We start from the raw sequence: 19,020 nt of genomic DNA, 5'->3' as shown, positions 1-19,020 counted from the left end.
ATGGAGCTCAGCACATAGGCACACAGAGTCCCCTCCCCCAGATGATGCGTGCCTACGTGTGCCCAGCTCACTGCCTCTGTGCTGAGCTCTATGCTCAGCATAGACTTTCCCACCGCTGCGCCGGACTCGGACTGAATTTGAAATTAGGTAGGCCACCCGTGGGCCTGGGAGGGGTCCCCGTGAGAGTCCTGTGGGCCTGGGAGGGGTCCCTGTGGGAGTCCCATAGACTAGGGGGATCCCTGCAGGATTCCCGCAATCCCCGTTCCTGTGCAGACCTCTACTACAGTGCCCAGCTAGACATGAGTCAGATAAAGAACAGCCAGTCTTGGAGGTGGCTGAATAGCGCCTAGATGAAAGAAATTTGCATGCAACAGCATCGCACTACATGCAACTGTCATGAATTTTCATTGTATATATATATATATATATCCTGAAAACCAAGTCAGCTCTGGAAACAACTGCTGTACAGTCCTAGAACATCCCCCTCTTACAGCAGGTGAAAGTAATGTGGAATAACACTGTACGTGGGCATTTACTCACATATAGCACAGACAGTGTTATCATAGCCCCTGTCTGTATATAAAGTACTGTTAGACTCGTGCTTTCCCTGCCATATCCAGAATGCGGCTGTGCATCTAATTTTTGATTTGAAATCAGATCATGTTACTCCCTACTATAGACAATGCCACTGGTGGCCTTTTGAGGCCAGGGTTTGGTTTTAATTTGGGACGCTCTGTTATAAAGCCGTACATGGTCAGGCACCTGGTTATTTACTAGAACAATTTACATTTTTTTTTTTTAAGGCAATTCGTCCACTAAGGATAACTTCATTGTTTGCGTTCCCTCCAGTACGAGGATGTCTTTACACAAAATTTTTGCACTGAACAGTTGCATATCAAGCTGCTAGTTGGGATTCGGATCTGCGTATTTTGTTTGCTTATTTGATTTCATATATGCATTTCCAAAAACTATTAAAGACATCCCCTTTTTGTAAAATTCTTAGGAAAGTAAGGAAGATGATATCTCTCTTGTTATTTCACTGTGATGTTCAGTCTCTTGAAGATGTAAACCGCATTGATCTGGAAGGTAGTGTGGTCTAGAAATGTATTTTAATGTAATATCGCTTTACGGCAGGAGTTCTTAACCTAGTCCTCAGGACACACCAAGCCAAGCAGGCTTTCAGAATTGAATAAGCATGAGATTTAGGCTAGGGTAAGAACTTCTGCTATATAGAAAGCTTTGGTCTCTCTCTTGTATATCAGGATGAATGTGACCCTACTCTCCCCTCCCAGTCTTTACTGGGCAGCCTGCATTTCTAGCAAGGAACCACTAAAAAGGTGAATATTCTGGACCATCTTGTTAAAAGAAAGCTGGGTACAATTATTCCTACCACTTTCAGGCATGGGGTTTGTACTTAGACTGCAATCCCCTCTTAACCCCTGTATAGCTACCGCTGGGATTCATAGCTCTATTCAATGTGTCATCATTCCCCAGAATATAGCATTTATAAGAAAAGCCCCACTACTACAAATCACAAAAATGTTTTTATTTTAGTCTGTTACTGCAAAAAAGCTTTAGACAAGTTCCTAAAAGTCTATAAAATTCTGAAAATGTTTCCAAAGTACAGGAACACAGGGAACAGGCCTGGCTGACTCCCTCAGAGTCTCCTTCACTTCTTATGATTTATTTCTATACTTACTCATCCTCCCCTCAAAATCAGAGCAGGTTACACAAGAACAGTCATAAAACAATCAAAATTATGAAAAGCCAACACCAAAATAAATGGGAATCGTTTACCCAGATTCAACCCTGCACATGTCTTCAAAAGCTGCTTATATTTATTTCAACCATCCATTTGTTGTAAGTATGATAGTAATTTATGCCACAAGAAAAGGCCCTTGATCACTCCCAGATGTTAACCCCAAGTGTGGAACACTAAAGAAATCATAGCTGCAAAGTCCTGTTCCAAAAGACCCCCCCCACCCTTATCTTAACCACATATGAAATTTTAGGGCCCTTTTGCCTTTGTGGTAAGCTTTTGCACTTAAAGTGCTAGACTGCCCTTTAAGGAAGTAAGTATGGGCGAGTAGAAAGGCTGTGCAATAATTGTAGGGATATGCCCAGCAGTTATTGTGCAGAAAAGTTTTTCACCACAAATTGAGAGTTTGCACTTACTGGATTACAATTGCACAGATACACAAGTGACACTGTGTGCCATTCTCTACTCATAACCTGCCCCCTGCGGATAAGTTCAGCAGTGCAGGGCCGGCCTGCAGACGCAAAGATCGCTCCTGCTCTGCAGCACTGGTGGTGCGATTCAAGGAGACCGCCGCCAGCGAGGGAAGTAAGGGAGGGCGGGGGGGCTGATTTTAAAATGCTGTGTAGGCCGCCCCAGATATGCAAGCCGCACCCACTGGACCGGCTTGCAAAACCCATACATAGGCCGCGGCCTATATGTGGGGAAATACGGTACCAGACAGCAATATCGGATGTCAAAGACCTTAAACAGCACCTCATCTATTTGGGATGAGCTGAGGCAGAGCGTCGTTGACAAGTCCATAGATTAGTGGTGGCCAAGGCTGAAGGCGTGCCTTCATGCAAAGGGAGCACACTTCGAACATCTGCTTAACTGAAACATTACTCTTTAACTTAACATTTTTCTGCAAGATATGCCATAAAACTTTTTCATTCGTTTTTATTCAGTTCACAATTCATTTTCACAAGGTAGTGTTGTGATGTGGTGGGAAATATTCACAACATTTTATATTAACTTCATTCAGGACACGATGCATTAAATGTCATAAGAATTGGCTGTGTTCTGTGGAAGATATGAAAAAAAACCATTTTGGGGTGTGGGGGGGGGGGGGGGGGTTTGGTTCATAGTGTGTAACCCAATGTACATGTGTCTTTAGCCTTGACTCTGTGGCTTTAGTTCAAAAGCACTGACTCAGACCTTTGCCAAAAGTATATCTTTTGGAATTATCACGTCCCCTCCCCTTCAACCTGGTAAAACGCCAGGGAGTTGAGTCAGTGTGGCTGCAGCCGCTCCAGAGGTGATTTTGAAATATCAGTCCTGATTAGTCACAGTTCTCCCACCACCCTTCCTTTCTGTTTTCCAAGCACCCACTGCAAAGCAGAATTTTCCTAGAGCCACAAAACCTGACCCCAGAGACAGGTGCAGCTCATGCCTCTAACAGTGGTCTCCAAGTCCTAAGTCCACATTCACTCTTTGCACGGTGACTTCACCCAGTAAATAGCTATGGTTGAGTTCCCCTCTGAGCCTTTCAAATTAAAGTCCCTGAAAGCACTCTGCTATAACCTTAACAGCAGGTGCTAGAGCATCTCTGATGCGTACTGCTCACCCATCTGACTACCGGAAAAATCAGTGAGCAGGTCAGCAGCAGCTGGTGTCCAGTCAGGGTAATGAGTTACAGCTTTCCAGTGAAAGACATCACAGGTAGAATTTTATGTTGCAGGTACGCCACATACCCACACTTGGGTTAACCAGGCATGAAATGAGTACCATGCACGTGCCAGTCCAAGTCTGCAAAGGTAACGTGATTTTACAGGAAGAAGTCACCCCTCTGAAAACACAACTTTTTATAAAGCACCTATTCATTTTTCATTTGTAGTAAATCTCTTGTATTTACCGTAAATTAAAGAAGAGCTAAAGTGCCACAGTGCAGGGTTCTCAGCACCTAGAGAACAATAAGCAATTTGGGTCTAGCACATTGGCATCTCAGCAGCAGCCCTTAATGTGTCCAGAGGCATTTCCAAGGTTTGGACGGTGGAGGAGTCAAGCACTTGCCCAGCTTCTCACAGCCAGGGGGAGACCAGTTCTGTGAGAAAAACAAAACAACCACATCATTACAATTAGTAAGACCAAAATCTAGGAAACAAGCAGCATTTGTGTGAGGGGCAGGAAGCCTTTACACACATTCCCATTCTCCCTGTCAATGCTGTGAACTCCCACTAGAGGGCATTGGAACACCAGCAAAACCCCCACAGTTTCTCTCTGTGTGTCCTAGGAGCTGGGCACACTAAGCTTTTTCCCACAGTTAGAAAATGGGAAAAGCCCCTCACCACAGCTGGCCCTGAATGAGTCACACAAGGACAGTTCCAGAGAACTGGAAAAACATCTGTTTCTTCTAAACCAGTTGTTCTTTGGAACAACCCCTGGCTGTCTCTCCTCCAGATGACCTATCTTACATGGCAGGTTCAGCAGAGGGGCCACTTCAATTATTTAGCATGTTTACTCAGATGCTGAATGCATTTGACTTGTGTGTCTCCTTTCTATGATCTTTTGTTGTCATTTCTACATATGCCAAACTCACCTATTGCTAGTTTAGTTAAAAAGGTACCAGGTTGGAATGGGGAGGTGGGGGGAGAGCAGTGGGGGTTTGGTGTTCCATTTTCAGTTCTAGCCATGATAGGAAAAAGGAACTCAGCATTAAGAGTTTCTAGATCAATGAGAAACCTGTTCTCCTCTCAGTCAGCTCTCTGATCCAGGAACCCCTCACCTCAAAACAAGCCGATACGTTGCCTGAAATCTGGGTTTTGGGGTGAACCTGCAGTTAAAGCTGCCACCTTGATTCTCAGATCTATAAGCCTGAGATAGGTGCAGGGTATGTATCAGTTTGTGGGAGATGTAATTAGGTCAGACCAACTGCACACTGCATGTAGTGTGTGTCTCTGCAGTAATGACAAGTGCATCTACAGCATAAGTGTGGACTCAAAGTAGCATTTTTCTAAAGCCTCTGCACGATACACAGTGAATGAAGGAAGCCTTTGTAGAATTAAGAGAAATGAAGCATCTCCCAGCTGCACAGCAAAGAGTTGTTCTGGCCCCCAACCTAACCAGTCTCTTCTCTTGGAAAATTTGCCTTATTATAGGGAAGATGGCACCACAGGCACAAAGACTACGAGAGCAGAAGAGGTAGCCTTTGCTTCTTTACCATGACAGCCAGGTCACACATGTTCAGCTGGGGCTCTCCGGGGATCAGAGTTTCCTTATGCTTCTCTACTGTGGCTGATATAATTTTCATGGCATCCTGGTACTCAGCACTGGTCACACTAGAAGAGCAGGCAAGGGAAAACAAGGATTCTTCAGTACAGACAGCAGATACAGCCAAACATAGTATTCCTATAGATATGTATATTCTCCTCTAGATCACATTAAGCAGGAGTGTTTTTATTTATTTAGCTTTTAGGAAAAGGGGAAGGAGGTTAAACCATAGACAACGCACACTGCTCAAACAACAGTTCAGGTTTTCACATATTTCTCAGCTGACTCGCACAAGAAAAACTGAGGCCCTGGAGGCGCTGCACTTAAAACTATAGAATTTCTCTGTCTGGAAAACCACCAAACCATTCAGGGAACAAGGAGGAGAGCTAAGCACCAATGCCCGCCATTGCACCACACGCTCGGCTTCCACCGACTGCTCCTTGAGTGTGGACTGGCATCGGCTTCATTGGGAATATGGCCAAAATATCACCACAGATTCAAACTATGACTCATCAAATTTCTTTTTCTTTTTAATTCTTTATTCATTTTAAAACTTTCATCAAGTGTACAAAATATTCATTATAAACACAATTAGTCTGAGCACTTGAACATCTTATCACCAGTGTTCCCTCTAAGCGGGCGGGTGTTGTGAGCAAACTTTTTTCACCGTGAGCCAAAAATATCGGGCGCCAGCAAGTTATGAGCCAACTCGCCCGATTCTCCTCTCGCCGCCCTGCCATCTGCCGTACGCCTCTTCCGATCGTGCGCTGTGACGAGAAACGTGTGCGCTGCGATGTAATATTTTGTGCGCCAGCGCACGCCAGCGCAGCTTAGCGGGAACACTGGTTCAAATGGTTTTATTTATTTCCCCAAATTTATTTTTGTTATACGCATTGAAAATATTTGATATTGCGTTTAAATCAAAATCTCAATAAACTTGAAACGAGTGCCCGTGAGATTGTGGGAGGGTTAAATACTCAAAACTTAGAAGTTTTTGCTACGCCAGCTTTCTGGTATCTTTACATACAGTGGCGTACCTAGCATATGTAACATCCGGGGCCTATCATTTTTTGGCACCCCCCCCCCCCATCTGTAAGAAAAACATGATTTTTAGTAACAAACCACACGTCACACATGAGTACCTAGGAAAAGGCAGCATCTTACATATTGCAGTGAGCAGTACATCAATACACCCATTGTAAAACTAAACAAGCCAGACCAGCACAGATCAATCCTACACCGTCAATCCTAACAGAAAACCATGTCTTTCGAACACACAGAACACAGAAAACACCTTCGCCTAGTAAGGAATATGTAATCACAAACTAACCCCTCCCTCTTTTACAAAACTGTAGTGTGGATTTTAGCTACGGAGGTAACAGCTCTGATGCTCATAAAATTCTGAGCATCAGAGCTGCTACCACCAAGGCTGGTGCTAAAAACGCTTCACAGTTTTGTAAAAGGGGGGATAAAATAAAAATACATAGACAAAGGTTAAATTGAACCAGCAAGAAGCTGGACTCTGCATACAATGCTTCACAGAAACAGTGACACATGTCTCCTAAAGCAATAAATAAATAGAAATTTTTTTCTACCTTTGTCTTCTGTGGTTTCTCCTTTCCTCATCTTCTTGTAACTCTCTTCCTTCCATTCACTGTCTGCCGTCTCTCTTCCCCTATATGGCATCTTCTCTCCTTCTATGCCCCTTCCAGAAACTGTATGCCTCCCCCTTCCATCTCTCCTTTCACCCCATTGGTCTGGCATCTCTCTCCTCGCCTTCCCTCTCCCACACCTCTCCTCATAGTCTGGTATCTCCCCTTCCCTGATTCTCTGGCATCTCTCTCCTTTCCTTTTCTTCCATCTTTCGCTCCCCCTCCATGCTCTCACATCTCCCCCTTCCTTTTCCCTTAGACTGGCATACCTTCCTCCTATGCTCCAAGCCCTGGCATCTCCTTTAATTCCCTCCCTCATCTTCCTTCTCCCTCCAGCTGGGTACCGCAACACTCTTCCCTGCAGCTCTGCACTTCCCCACAATTGCCATGCTTCGGTTCCTCTTCTTCCTTCCTTCCTCCCCCCCCCCCCCCCCCCGCGGGACCCTGCGGCACCATCAACTCTTACTCCCTCTAATGTCGGCCCTGCAGCTCCAGACTTCCTCGCACCTTCTCCCCTCCCCCTTTGGATCGCTATTATTTTAAATGTTATAGCCGCGGAGCTGTATCCATCAGTGGAGATGTCTAACCTCGGCCTGCCCCGGAACTCTTACTGCAGCAGCCGCCCGTCTAGGCAGGAACAGGAAGTCACTGTTGCAGTAAGAGTTCCGGGGCAGGCCGAGGTTAGACATCTCCACTGATGGATACAGCTCCGCGGCTATAACATTTAAAATAATAGCGATCCAAAGGGGGAGGGGAGAAGGTGCGAGGAAGTCTGGAGCTGCAGGGCCGACATTAGAGGGAGTAAGAGTTGATGGTGCCGCAGGGTCCCGCGGGGGGGGGGGGAGGAAGGAAGGAAGAAGAGGAACCGAAGCATGGCAATTGTGGGGAAGTGCAATCCCCCCAATGCGTCCCCTTACCTTACCTCACCTTTGCGACGCGTGTGTGCGCTGTGAAGAGAAACTTTGCGCTGCGATGTAATATTTTGTGCGCGAGCGCAGGCCAGCGCACCTTAGCGGGAACACTGACTTATAAGTAGAAATGTAACCCTCACCCCACCCTCCTTCAAATCCCTCTATTCATTATAAGATCATATATTTGAAACCCTCCCCCCACCCAATACTTTTATTAAGGTGCACATTTAGTGCATGCAAAATCAGTTAGCGTACCTTAATAAAAGAACCCCAAAGTATCTTAATAAAAAATTCAGCCCGCAACTTAGCCTATGTTTTAGATTTCGGCCCCTTATGTGATTGAGTTTGACACTCCCTGCTGTAAGGTGATTTAAAGACTTCATTTACACACCGTGTGACAGCCCTTCTCCACCAGAGGGCACTGCTAGGAGCAGACCCTAATTCTACACACTCTCATGCACATTTTCACACTTTGTGCATAAAATTGCACCTTCAGGGTATATTATAATGGCACTTATGCATATAAACTTGTAAAATTAGGTGCTAATTGGCCAAGAACCAATAATTTCAGTTCTGCACAGACTGAATGTCCTTAGCTAATATACTAACCTCAGCATGTAATTTCTTTAGCGTGCAACTGTTAGGGATTATGAACATGGGAGGGGAGTGGGTGGTTCTTGGACATTCCCAGTTTACATGATAATTTCATAGAATACTTGTTCTCTTAGACTTCTGCAGCTGGTGTCATGCAACTCAGTAAATGGAATGAATGTTAAGCCTAGTAGCCCGTTCTCACGGTGGCCAATCCAGTTCCCTAGTACCTGGCCAAAACCCAGAGAGTAGCAACATTCCATACAGAATCTCAAAGAATAATAAGATTCCGGAATCCCAGAAAGCAACAAGATTCTAGAATTCCAAGATTTCCATCAAGCTCAGTAGCATGTTCTCATGGTGGCCAATCCAGGTCACTAGTATCTGGCCAAAACCCAAGGAAAGCACAGTTACTTACCGTAACAGGTGTTATCCAGGGACAGCAGGCAGATATTCTTGACTGATGGGTGATGGCACCGACGGAGCCCCGGTACGGATAATTTTAGAGTGATTGCACTCTAAGAACTTGGAAAGTTCTAGCAGGCCGTACCGCGCACGCGCGAATGCCTTCCCGCCCGACGGAGGCGCGCGGTCCCCAGTTAGGATAAGCCAGCTAAGAAGCCAACCCGGGGAGGTGGGTGGGACGCAAGAATATCTGCCTGCTGTCCCTGGATAACACCTGTTACGGTAAGTAACTGTGCTTTATCCCAGGACAAGCAGGCAGCATATTCTTGACTGATGGGTGACCTCCAAGCTAACAAAAAGAGGGATGGTGGGAAGGTTGGCCATTAGGAAAACAAATTTTGCAAAACAGATTGGCCGAAGTGTCCATCTCGTCTGGAGAATGCATCCAGACAATAGTGAGATGTAAAAGTATGAACTGAGGACCAAGTAGCAGCCTTGCAGATTTCCTCAATAGGAGTGGAACGGAGGAAAGCTACAGATGCTGCTATAGCTCGAACTCTATGGGCCGTGACAGAACCTTCCAGTGTCAGTCCGGACTGAGCATAACAGAATGAAATGCATGCTGCGAGCCAATTTGACAGCGTACGCTTAGAAACAGGACGTCCCAATTTATTTGGATCAAAGGACAAAAAGAGTTGGGGTGATGATCTGTGGGGCTTAGTACGGTCTAAATAGTAACCTAAAGCCCGCTTACAGTCCAAAGTATGTAGAGCCTGTTCTCCAGAATGAGAGTGAGGTTTCGGAAAGAAGACAGGCAGAACAATAGATTGGGTGAGATGGAATTCAGAGACAACCTTAGGGAGAAACTTTGGATGTGTACGCAGAACCACCTTGTCATGATGAAAGACTGTAAAAGGTGGATCAGCTACTAGTGCATGGAGCTCACTGACCCTCCTGGCAGAGGTGAGAGCAATAAGGAAGAGTACCTTCCAAGTGAGAAACTTGAAAGGAGCCGTAGCCAAAGGTTCAAACGGAGGCTTCATTAAGGCGGAAAGAACCAAATTGAGATCCCAGATCACAGGAGGGGGCTTAAGAGATGGTTTCACATTGAAAAGACCCCGCATGAATCTGGACACCAAAGGATGAGCTGAGAGAAGTTTCCCATGAACTGGCTCATGAAAAGCAGCAATAACACTGAGGTGAACTCTGATGGAAGTAGACTTGAGACCAGAGTCAGACAAAGAAAGAAGATAATCTAACAAGGTCTCCACTGCAAGGGAAGTGGGATCATGATGATGCAGAAGACACCAAGAAGAAAATCGTGTCCATTTCTGATGGTAACATTGCAGAGTGGCCGGTTTCTTGGAGGCATCCAGAATGGAACGAACGTGTTGAGACAAAAGAGTATCATGAGATGTCAGCCCGAGAGAAACCAAGCTGTCAGGTGCAGAGACTGAAGGTTGGGATGCAGAAGGGTCTCCTGATGTTGTGTAAGCAGAGAAGGAAACAGTGGAAGAAGAAAAGGCTCCCTGGAACTTAGTTGAAGTAGAAGGGAGAACCAATGTTGCCGGGGCCACCGTGGAGCAATCAGAATCATGGTGGCTTGTTCCCTCTTGAGCTTGAACAAGGTTCGTAACATGAGAGGTAGAGGAGGAAAAGCGTACAGGAACAGATTGGACCAATCGAGGAGAAATGCATCCGCTGCCAGACGGTGAGGAGAGTAGAGTCTGGAGCAGAATAGGGGCAGCTGATGATTGTGAGGAGCTGCAAAGAGGTCTATCTGAGGAGTGCCCCACTGAGCGAAGATGGACTGCAGAGTTAAAGGATCGAGTGTCCACTCGTGAGGCTGGAGAATTCTGCTGAGTTTGTCCGCTAAGGAATTCTGTTCTCCCTGAATGTAGATAGCTTTCAGGAACAATTGGTGAGCTGTGGCCCAATTCCAAATCCTCTGGGTTTCCTGGCATAAGAGGCGTGAGCCTGTTCCACCCTGCTTGTTGATGTAGTACATCGCAACTTGATTGTCTGTGCATAGCAGGAGGACTTGAGGAAAGAGAAGATGTTGGAAGGCCTTGAGGGCATAAAACATTGCTCTGAGTTCCAGGAAATTGATGTGATGCTTCATTTCCTGGGCTGTCCAAAGGCCTTGAGTTTGGAACTCGTTCAAATGAGCTCCCCAGGCATAAGGGGAGGCGTCGGTGGTGATGACAAGGTGATGAGGAGGTAGATGGAACAGAAGACCTCTGGAGAGATTGGAGGATATCAACCACCATTGTAGAGACTGACGAAGAGATGATGTCACAGAGATGTGTCGTGAGCAAGGATCCGTCGCTTGGGACCACTGGGTAGCTAGGGCCCATTGCGGAGTGCGCAGGTGAAGACGTGCGAAGGGTGTGACATGAACTGTGGAGGCCATGTGACCCAAGAGTATCATCATTTGCTTGGCAGAGATGGAGCGTAGTGGAAGTACCTGCTGACATAGAGATTGTAGAGTTTGAAGACGGTTGGACGGCAGGAACGCTCTCATGAGGACTGTGTCCAGCACCGCTCCAATGAATTGAAGTCTCTGAGTGGGGATGAGATGAGATTTGGGTAGATTGATCTCGAACCCCAAAAGTTGCAGAAACAGGATGGTCTGGTTGGTGGCAAGGAGCACTGTCTGAGGGGAAGTGGCCTTGATTAACCAGTCGTCCAGGTAAGGAAAAACTTGAAGGTGGTGAGAGCGTAGAAAGGCAGGCACCACAATCAGACATTTGGTGAACACTCTTGGAGAGGAGGCAAGACCGAAGGGCAGCACCTTGTATTGGTAATGACAGTGATTGATCATGAAGCGGAGGTACTGTCTGGAGGCCAGATTGACCGGTATGTGAGTGTATGCCTCTTTGAGATCGAGGGAGCATAGCCAGTCGCCTTGATTGAGAAGAGGGTAAAGAGTGGCCAGAGAAAGCATTCTGAATTTCTCTTTGACCAAGCATTTGTTGAGATCGCGAAGATCCAGAATGGGTCTGAGATCTCCTGTTTTTTTGGGAACTAGAAAGTAACGGGAGTAGAATCCCTGCCCCTTTTGATCTAGAGGAACTTCCTCTATGGCGTTCAGAAGGAGGAGGGATTGAACCTCCTGAAGAAGGAGGGAAGACTGAGGAGTGTTCAAAGCAGACTCTCTTGGCAGACTTTGTTCAGGAAGTGTCTGAAAGTTGAGAGAGTAGCCGTGGCGGATGATGTTGAGGACCCATTGATTCGAGGTGATGATCTCCCAATGGCTGAGGAAAAAAGAAAGACGGCCACCTATAGGTTGAGGTAGGTGGGCAGATAGTAGGTAGCTGGCTATGCCCTGGAGAACTAAGTCAAAAGGGCTGTGTAGATTTCTGTTGTGTAGGTGGCTTCGCAGGTTGCTGCTGTGGTGGCCTAGGGATCTGTCGTTGTTGCTGACGTTGATGCCTAGGTTGTTGGGGAGCTGATGGCAAGGGACGAGCCACATAACGGCGTTGATAGGCCGACTGTTGTCTGAAAGGCCGAGCCGGTGGAGTCTTCTTCTTTGTTTTTAGCAGAGTAACCCATCTAGTCTCATGGGCGGAGAGCTTTTGGGTGGTAGAGTCCATGGATTCCCCAAAGAGTTCATCCCCCAGGCATGGTGCATTAGCCAACCGATCTTGATGGTTGACATCAAGCTCCGACACTCTGAGCTAAGCAAGGCGACGCATAGCCACAGACATGGCCGTTGCTCTGGTGGTAAGTTCAAATGTGTCATAAATTGATCGAACCATAAACTTACGGAGTTGGAAGAGAGAGGACGAGCAGTGGTGAAAAGCCTGTCGTTTTCGTTCAGGAAGGTACTTTTCAAAGGAAGCCATGGTGGTAAGAAGATGCTTGAGATAGAAAGAGAAATGGAAAGCATAATTACCAGATCTGTTAGCTAGCATTGCATTCTGGTATAACCGTTTACCAAACTTGTCCATGGCTTTACCTTCCCTGCCAGGAGGGACAGAAGCGTATACACTAGCTCCGGCAGACTTTTTAAGCGTAGATTCCACAAGAAAAGATTCATGTGGAAGCTGCGGCTTATCAAATCTAGGGATAGGAATCACTTTATACAAAGAATCCAATTTACGAGGAGCTCCTGAGATGGTCAAAGGAGTCTCCAGATTCTTATAAAAGGTTTCCCTCAAGATATCATGGAGAGGAAGTTTGAGAAATTCCTTTGGAGGCTGGTCAAAATCCAATGCATCAAGGAAGGCTTTGGATTTTTTAGACTCAGCCTCCAAAGGAATAGAAAGAGATTCACACATGTCTTTCAGAAAGGAAGTGAAAGATGTAGAATCTTGTTTGGAGGATGGATCAGGGGCAGCAGGATCATCCTCATCCGAGGAACACTCACCCTCAGAAAGAAAAGGCTCTTCGGAGTCACCCCACAGATCAGGGTCCCTAATATGGGAGCTACGGTCTCGAGACTCCGGAGTGGAGGGTTCCAGGTGTCGGGATTTGCGTGCCGACTTACCCGACCTCATAGACACGGTACCGGGAGATGTTACAGGCTGCATCGGTGCCGAAGTCTGAACAGCTTGGTGTTGAGCTCTCGGTTCCGGTGCGAGGACTGGCATAGAGACTGATGAAGCGGAGTGGACCGGTACCACAAAGTGGACGCAGACAATAGAGGCTGCTCCACTGCCGGTACCGGTGGCTCAGACCGGACCAGGACTGGAAGGCTCGGTGCCAAGAGAGCAGGAAGGAGCTGTTGTAACTGCTCCTTGAGCTGCACCTGCAGGATAGCTGCAATGCGCTCATCCAGGGAAGGCACCGGTACCGCCTTTTTTTTCTGCGGTACCTGCGGTGCCGCTCGACGCCCCGAGGATGAGGGGCCCGAGGTCGAGGGACTCACCTCAATAGGGGCGGAGCGCTTCCGTGGGCGCCTCGTGGTCGGCAGGACTGGGCTCGCTGCTATCGAGACCGGAGGACGCTCCAGCGAGGACGGCTTCTTAGCCGGCTTACCTGGGTGTTGCGACGCCGGCGCGGTGTCAAGGAAGTGGGTGCCGACTGAGGTGGGGCCGATGCCGGTGTCGATGTCGCAGGGTCAGACATATCGGCACCGAAAAGCAACCGTTGCTGAATTTGACGGTTTTTTAATGTACGTTTTTTCAAAGTGGCACAGCGGGTGCAGGTGGAAGCCTGATGCTCTGGACCCAGGCACTGTAAGCACCAGTTGTGCGGGTCTGTAAGAGATATAGGCCGTGCACACCGCTGGCACTTTTTAAACCCTGGCTGGGGGGGCATGAAAGTAAAAACGGCTTCTGCCAAATCGAAGGCCGAGGCCTCGATGGTGGCAGCAGGCCCCGCCGGGGCAAAACCGACGAAGAAAAGAAAAAAGAAAGAAACTCTTTTTTTTTTTTTTTTTATAAGAAAATAATAAAAGAAAAAGAGGAAATACAATTTCCGAAAAGATTTCGCAAGTGGGAAGGTGTCAGGAAAAAATCTTTTCAACAGCCGTTGAAAAGTGCGTCTTCTTAGTTCCGCGGAAACTAAGAAACTGGGGACCGCGCACCTCCGTCGGGCGGGAAGGCACTCGCACGTGTGCGGTGCGGCCTGCTAGAACTTTCCAAGTTCTTAGAATGCAATCACTCTAAAATTGTCCGTACCGGGGTTCCGTCGGTGCCATCACCCATCAGTCAAGAATATGCTACCTGCTTGTCCTGGGATAATAGCAATATTCCATGCTACCAATCCAGGGCAAACAGAGGCTTCCCCCATGTCTTAATAACAGACTATGGACTTTTCCTCCAGGAATTTGTTCAAACCTTTCTTAAAACCAGCTATGCTACCGCTCTTATCACAACCTCTGGCAACGCGTTCCAGAGCTTAACTATTCTCCGAGTGAAAAAAAAATTTCCTCCTATTATGCTGTGGCTTTCTTCAAGGTCTGCAGCTTGTGTTTACATAGTGGGTTCTCAAACATGGTTGGTTAGGAGGCCTGAGAAATTCCTCCCCATTCCAGAACATAAAGGTCCATCAAGCCCAGTATCCTGTTTCCAACAGCGTCCAATCCAGGTCACAAGTACCCAACAAGATCCCCAAAAGGTTAAACATTCTGTATGCTGCTTATCCTAGAAATAAATAGTGGATTGTCCCAAGTCCATCTTATTAATGGCTTTGGACTTTTCTTTTAGGAAATTATCCAAACTTTTTTTTTTTTTTTAAACCCTGCTAAGCTAACTGCTTTCACCACATTCTCTCACATTCTCTTGCAAATTGTATTGAGGGCTATAGTATATCTGGGTCTCCAATCAGGAGTACCTAAATGGGCTGCCGCGTGTGCGGATCACCGGACTGGATGGACCTCGATCTGATCCGGTGAGGGCTTTTCTTATGTTCTTAATTACACATTAAGTGAAGAAATATTTTCTCTGGCTTGAATTAAATTTACTGCTTAGTAGCTTCATTGCATGCCTGTATTTTTGGAAAGAGTAAACAAGCAACTTGCGTCTACTCTTTCCACTCCACTCAGTACTTTATAGACCTTCATCATATCTTCCCTCAGCCATCTCTTCTCCAAGCTGAAAAGCTCTGCTTTAGCCTTTCCTCATAGGGAAGTCATCCCATCCCCTTTATCATTTTTGTTGTTCTCCTCTTGCACACAGTATTCAAGGTGCGGCTGCACCATGGAAAGAAGGGAATTACAACATTCTCAATTTTGTTTTCAATTCCTTTCCTGATTCTATTTGCTTTCTTAGCAGCCGCTGTATAGTGTTTCAATTAATTTCATGCCTCTTCCTGTCATAATTTAACTGCAGAAACCATCCACCTCAAACCCCAACCAATCAGGTTTGATAACCCAGTATCTAAAGACAAACTGCAGGCCCTGAAGACAGACAGAGCAGGGAGAAATCACAGTGGGTGAGATAGTCAGTCTGTGGTTTGTGCTTGAAGGCAGACGCGCCCAAATAGAGAGATTATGACTGGATCTATTAAAGTTGCAAACACCGTATGAGTGCAGAGGCTGTGATAGGTGAGGTGCCTTTAAATGTAGTTTTTTTGAGGGCATCACATAACTGACCAGTGTTGACGACACCGTGACAGGCTGTGAAAATGCCCAGAACAAACAAGGGGCACAGTGGGAGGATCGGGGGTGGGAGCGTGAGGCTTGAATTTTGCTCAATCACATGAATACTATGGGTTGGCTCTATAAATGTCACCCAAATTTGGACACCAAAATAAAGTGCATTAGGCCTCAATTCTATAACAGCATCTAGATGTCCAGATACTACAACAGAATCGAGCACAAGTCAGCACTTGCACATACCAATATTTAGGTGCTAATACTTCAAAGTATGAGTATAAATGTCATTATCTAACTTACGATGGTTTCTAAGTTACCCCGCCCATCGTCACCCTTGTACCCTGGATTCTATAAATGGCACCCACATTTGGGCATCCAAAATTGTTCACTATCCTGAGATCTGTGTGCAAATAAGTTAATGAGCCATCATCAATAACTGGCTGCTAATTATTGATGTTAATTAATTCTAATTTGATCTGGTTGCACACAATTGTATAAAGATTGTGACCGGGCCCGTCCCTGAGTAAGTGGGAAACTGCGGCCCGGACCACAAGTAAGATTTTTGATACGCCTTTTATAGGGCAGTGGAAAGAAGACCCGGATACCGGATTCTTTAGAATATAGTATCAGGTTTATTACTAACCCAGAGTGCAAAGAAAATAAAACAGCAGAAGAAAAAACATAAAACATTCACTTCAGTTGGTTACAGTACTTAGAGTGCCTTTCCCACATTATACTCTTACAGTCCAGGTTCCATTAAGGAGCAAGATGGCACTTCCTTATCACAAGTACAATCCTGGCAAACGTATAAGTCAGCTAATGCTTTCCTTGGCTCGTAGCCCCTGCCGGGCTTGATTGCTCTTACTCTGGGCTTCACCTTTTACAAGCCTAGCTAGCTGAGCACGGCTTGCGTCCAGCCTTTCCTTCTCAGCTCTCTGCATTTGTGTAACACTTTATTAGCACCTTGTTAACTATACAAACAATAGGAGACCGTTCTTCAGGAGTTTAACTTAGGACATGCAAACATCATATTCTCCCAGGTCCATGCCCTCTTCACTTATCTCATTACTTAGCACGCTGCCCATTTCCCATTCACACTCCCGGGAACTCTGGCTTGAAGTTTCTTCACTTCTTTCTGTTTGTGCTTCCCCTCCCCCTCTCTGTACGTCTGCAACACTATCTGCAGCTTTTCTCCGGGGAGGCTTTCCCAGCCCTGCTCTTTGGGACTTGAGTTGCCAGTCACAATACCTCTCCGGGGCAGTAACACCTTTCCCTAGGTGTGGGCTTCTTGCCCTCCGTTCCTGCTGGGCTTGAGGCACCCTCTGTGACCTGGAACCCACGTGAGTAGTTTGGCTTCTCAACCACTCCTTCTGGTTCTCCTCTCTCTTCACTCGCGTTCCTTCTCTAGTTTCCTCCCTTCCTCCTTCTCCAGTAAATGGATCTTTCCTATAAGGCCAACCCCGGGGTCTGACTCCACCCCCTTCTAAATTAGCCTCAGGTTTCTCCCTGACTTCAGGAAAGGAGTGATAGGGGCAATCAGTGGTCTGCAGAGCCTTTCTTAATTGGCTCTTCAGCTGTGCTGGAACCTGCCTGGGCTTGCCTTCTTTTGCCTGAGCCAGCTGTCCTGACTCCATGCCGGGTTTTATCCAGCCTTGTGCTGCATTCTGGGGAGTTTTAGTAGTAGTTTTCACCGTGACAGGAGCTTCCCTGTCACAAGATCCATGTCTAAATACTCTCGTGTGCAATCCAAAAGGGAGTACGGCAATGGTGGTGGTGGTGAGGGGGGACGACATTCCAAAGAATTATGCACAGTGCTATAGAATTCGGGGGCTGAGCACCAGGATTTAGGGATTGGGACTTATATACTGCCTTTTTGTAGTTTCACAACCACACTCAATGCGGTTTACATACAGGTACTTCAAGCATTTTCTCTATCTGTCCCAGTGGGCTCACAATGTACCTGGGGCAGTTGAGGTTTAAGTGACTTGCCCAAGGTCATAGGGAGCAGTACGGGGTTTGAACCCATAACCTCAGGGTGCTGAGGCTGTAGCTCACTCTCCTCCAGGTTGGTTTAAGTCTTCACACGCAAAATTGGGCGCTGGAATACATGCCAAATTCTACTCTCTCCAGAGCGCTCAGCCTGTAAGTACAGCACTGAGCACAAGTTTTTCCCGGGACCTTTTTCTTTATTTACATACCACTTATATCCTAACCGATTTGCACTAAATAGTAATTAGGTACTCTAAAATATTTTTCCTATCTGACAATCTAACTGAGGCAATGAAGACTTAAGTGACTTAACTAGAGACACAAGGATCAAACCTGCAACCTCAGGATGATGGCAGGAGCTCTAACCACTAGCCCACCCCTCTCTTTTACTAAAACCTGCCCTCTGTGACTTACATGCTCAGATGCAGAAAGCCACTGAGCATGTAGATTGCACTTATGCCAAAATGGCTATAGAATTAGAGGGTATAAGTTGTGCACACATCTCAAGCATTTACAGCAGCAGCTCTACGGCTGGCTCACATGCTCATATCTGCCTTCCAGGACTGTATATACCTGGTTACATTACACTCCACAGAGACTGCCCTCACCAAAGTCTAAGGGCCTTTACTCAATCTTCATCCTTCTTGAACTGTCTGCTGCCTTTGATACTGTTAATCACAGCTTACTCCTTGATATGCGGTCCTCGTTTGGATTCCACAAATCTGTTCTCTCCTGGTTTGCCTCTTACCTCTCCCAACACACCTTTAGTGTATGTGTTGGTGGGTCCTCTACTGCTGCTACCCCACCAGCGGTTGGTGTATCCCAGGGTTCTGTCTTCTCTCTCTGCCTTGATTTCCTCTCATGGCTTCCAGTATCACCTATTTGCTAATGACTCCCAGATCTACTTCTCTACACCCAAAATTTCACCTAATGTCCAAGAAAAGTCTCTGCCTGTTTGGCTGACATTGCTGCCTGGATGGCCTGCCTTTATCTGAAACTAAATATGTCCAAGAAAAATCGACAATGTCGGCATCTATGAGACAAACATGGTTGTTTTTGTTGCATAGAGTGTTTTGGACCCCAGTTCGTTTACAGAAAGTAGATAATTCTAGGTCTAATAGATGCTGGCATTGTAAACAAGAAGCAGGGACTTTAGATCATTTAATTTATTTCTGTCCTTGTATTAATGCATTTTGGAAATCAATCTGGCCCCAAATTAATTTGTTATTAGAAAATCATGTTGCCCTGTCCTATGATACAATTTTATTTGGCACTTCAAAGAGATATAAAAGTCAAATTTCAGGATCCAATAATAAATTATTATTAATATTAACAGGAGTTGCCATTCAGCACATAACTAGGAATTGGAAAGACTATACAAGTCTGAATTTTACGTTTTGGTGGAATACAGTGTGTTATATA

The 19,020-nt window shown here is 46.2% G+C and overlaps 1 protein-coding gene across 7 annotated transcripts in view; it reads right to left on the bottom strand.

Moving 5' to 3' along the window:
• Positions 1-1,525: 1,525 nt before the first annotated feature.
• Positions 1,526-19,020, bottom strand: part of GALNS (galactosamine (N-acetyl)-6-sulfatase) — a 92,552-nt gene continuing 75,057 nt past the window's right edge. For all 7 annotated transcript variants that reach the window (XM_033941342.1, XM_033941343.1, XM_033941348.1 and 4 more), the window contains 2 exons: positions 4,956-5,073; positions 1,526-3,839 (listed from right to left, as the gene is read on the bottom strand). In XM_033941342.1, the coding sequence (XP_033797233.1) occupies positions 3,753-3,839; positions 4,956-5,073 (205 nt within the window). In that variant the 3' untranslated portion in view covers positions 1,526-3,752. The remainder of the gene's footprint in view (positions 3,840-4,955; positions 5,074-19,020) is intronic.

The sequence above is a fragment of the Geotrypetes seraphini genome, chromosome 4 (genome assembly GCF_902459505.1).
Source record: "Geotrypetes seraphini chromosome 4, aGeoSer1.1, whole genome shotgun sequence".
Taxonomy (NCBI): Eukaryota; Metazoa; Chordata; class Amphibia; order Gymnophiona; family Dermophiidae; genus Geotrypetes; species Geotrypetes seraphini.
Note: the sequence above shows the minus strand (reverse complement) of the source record. Positions and strands in the feature narration are given on the sequence as shown.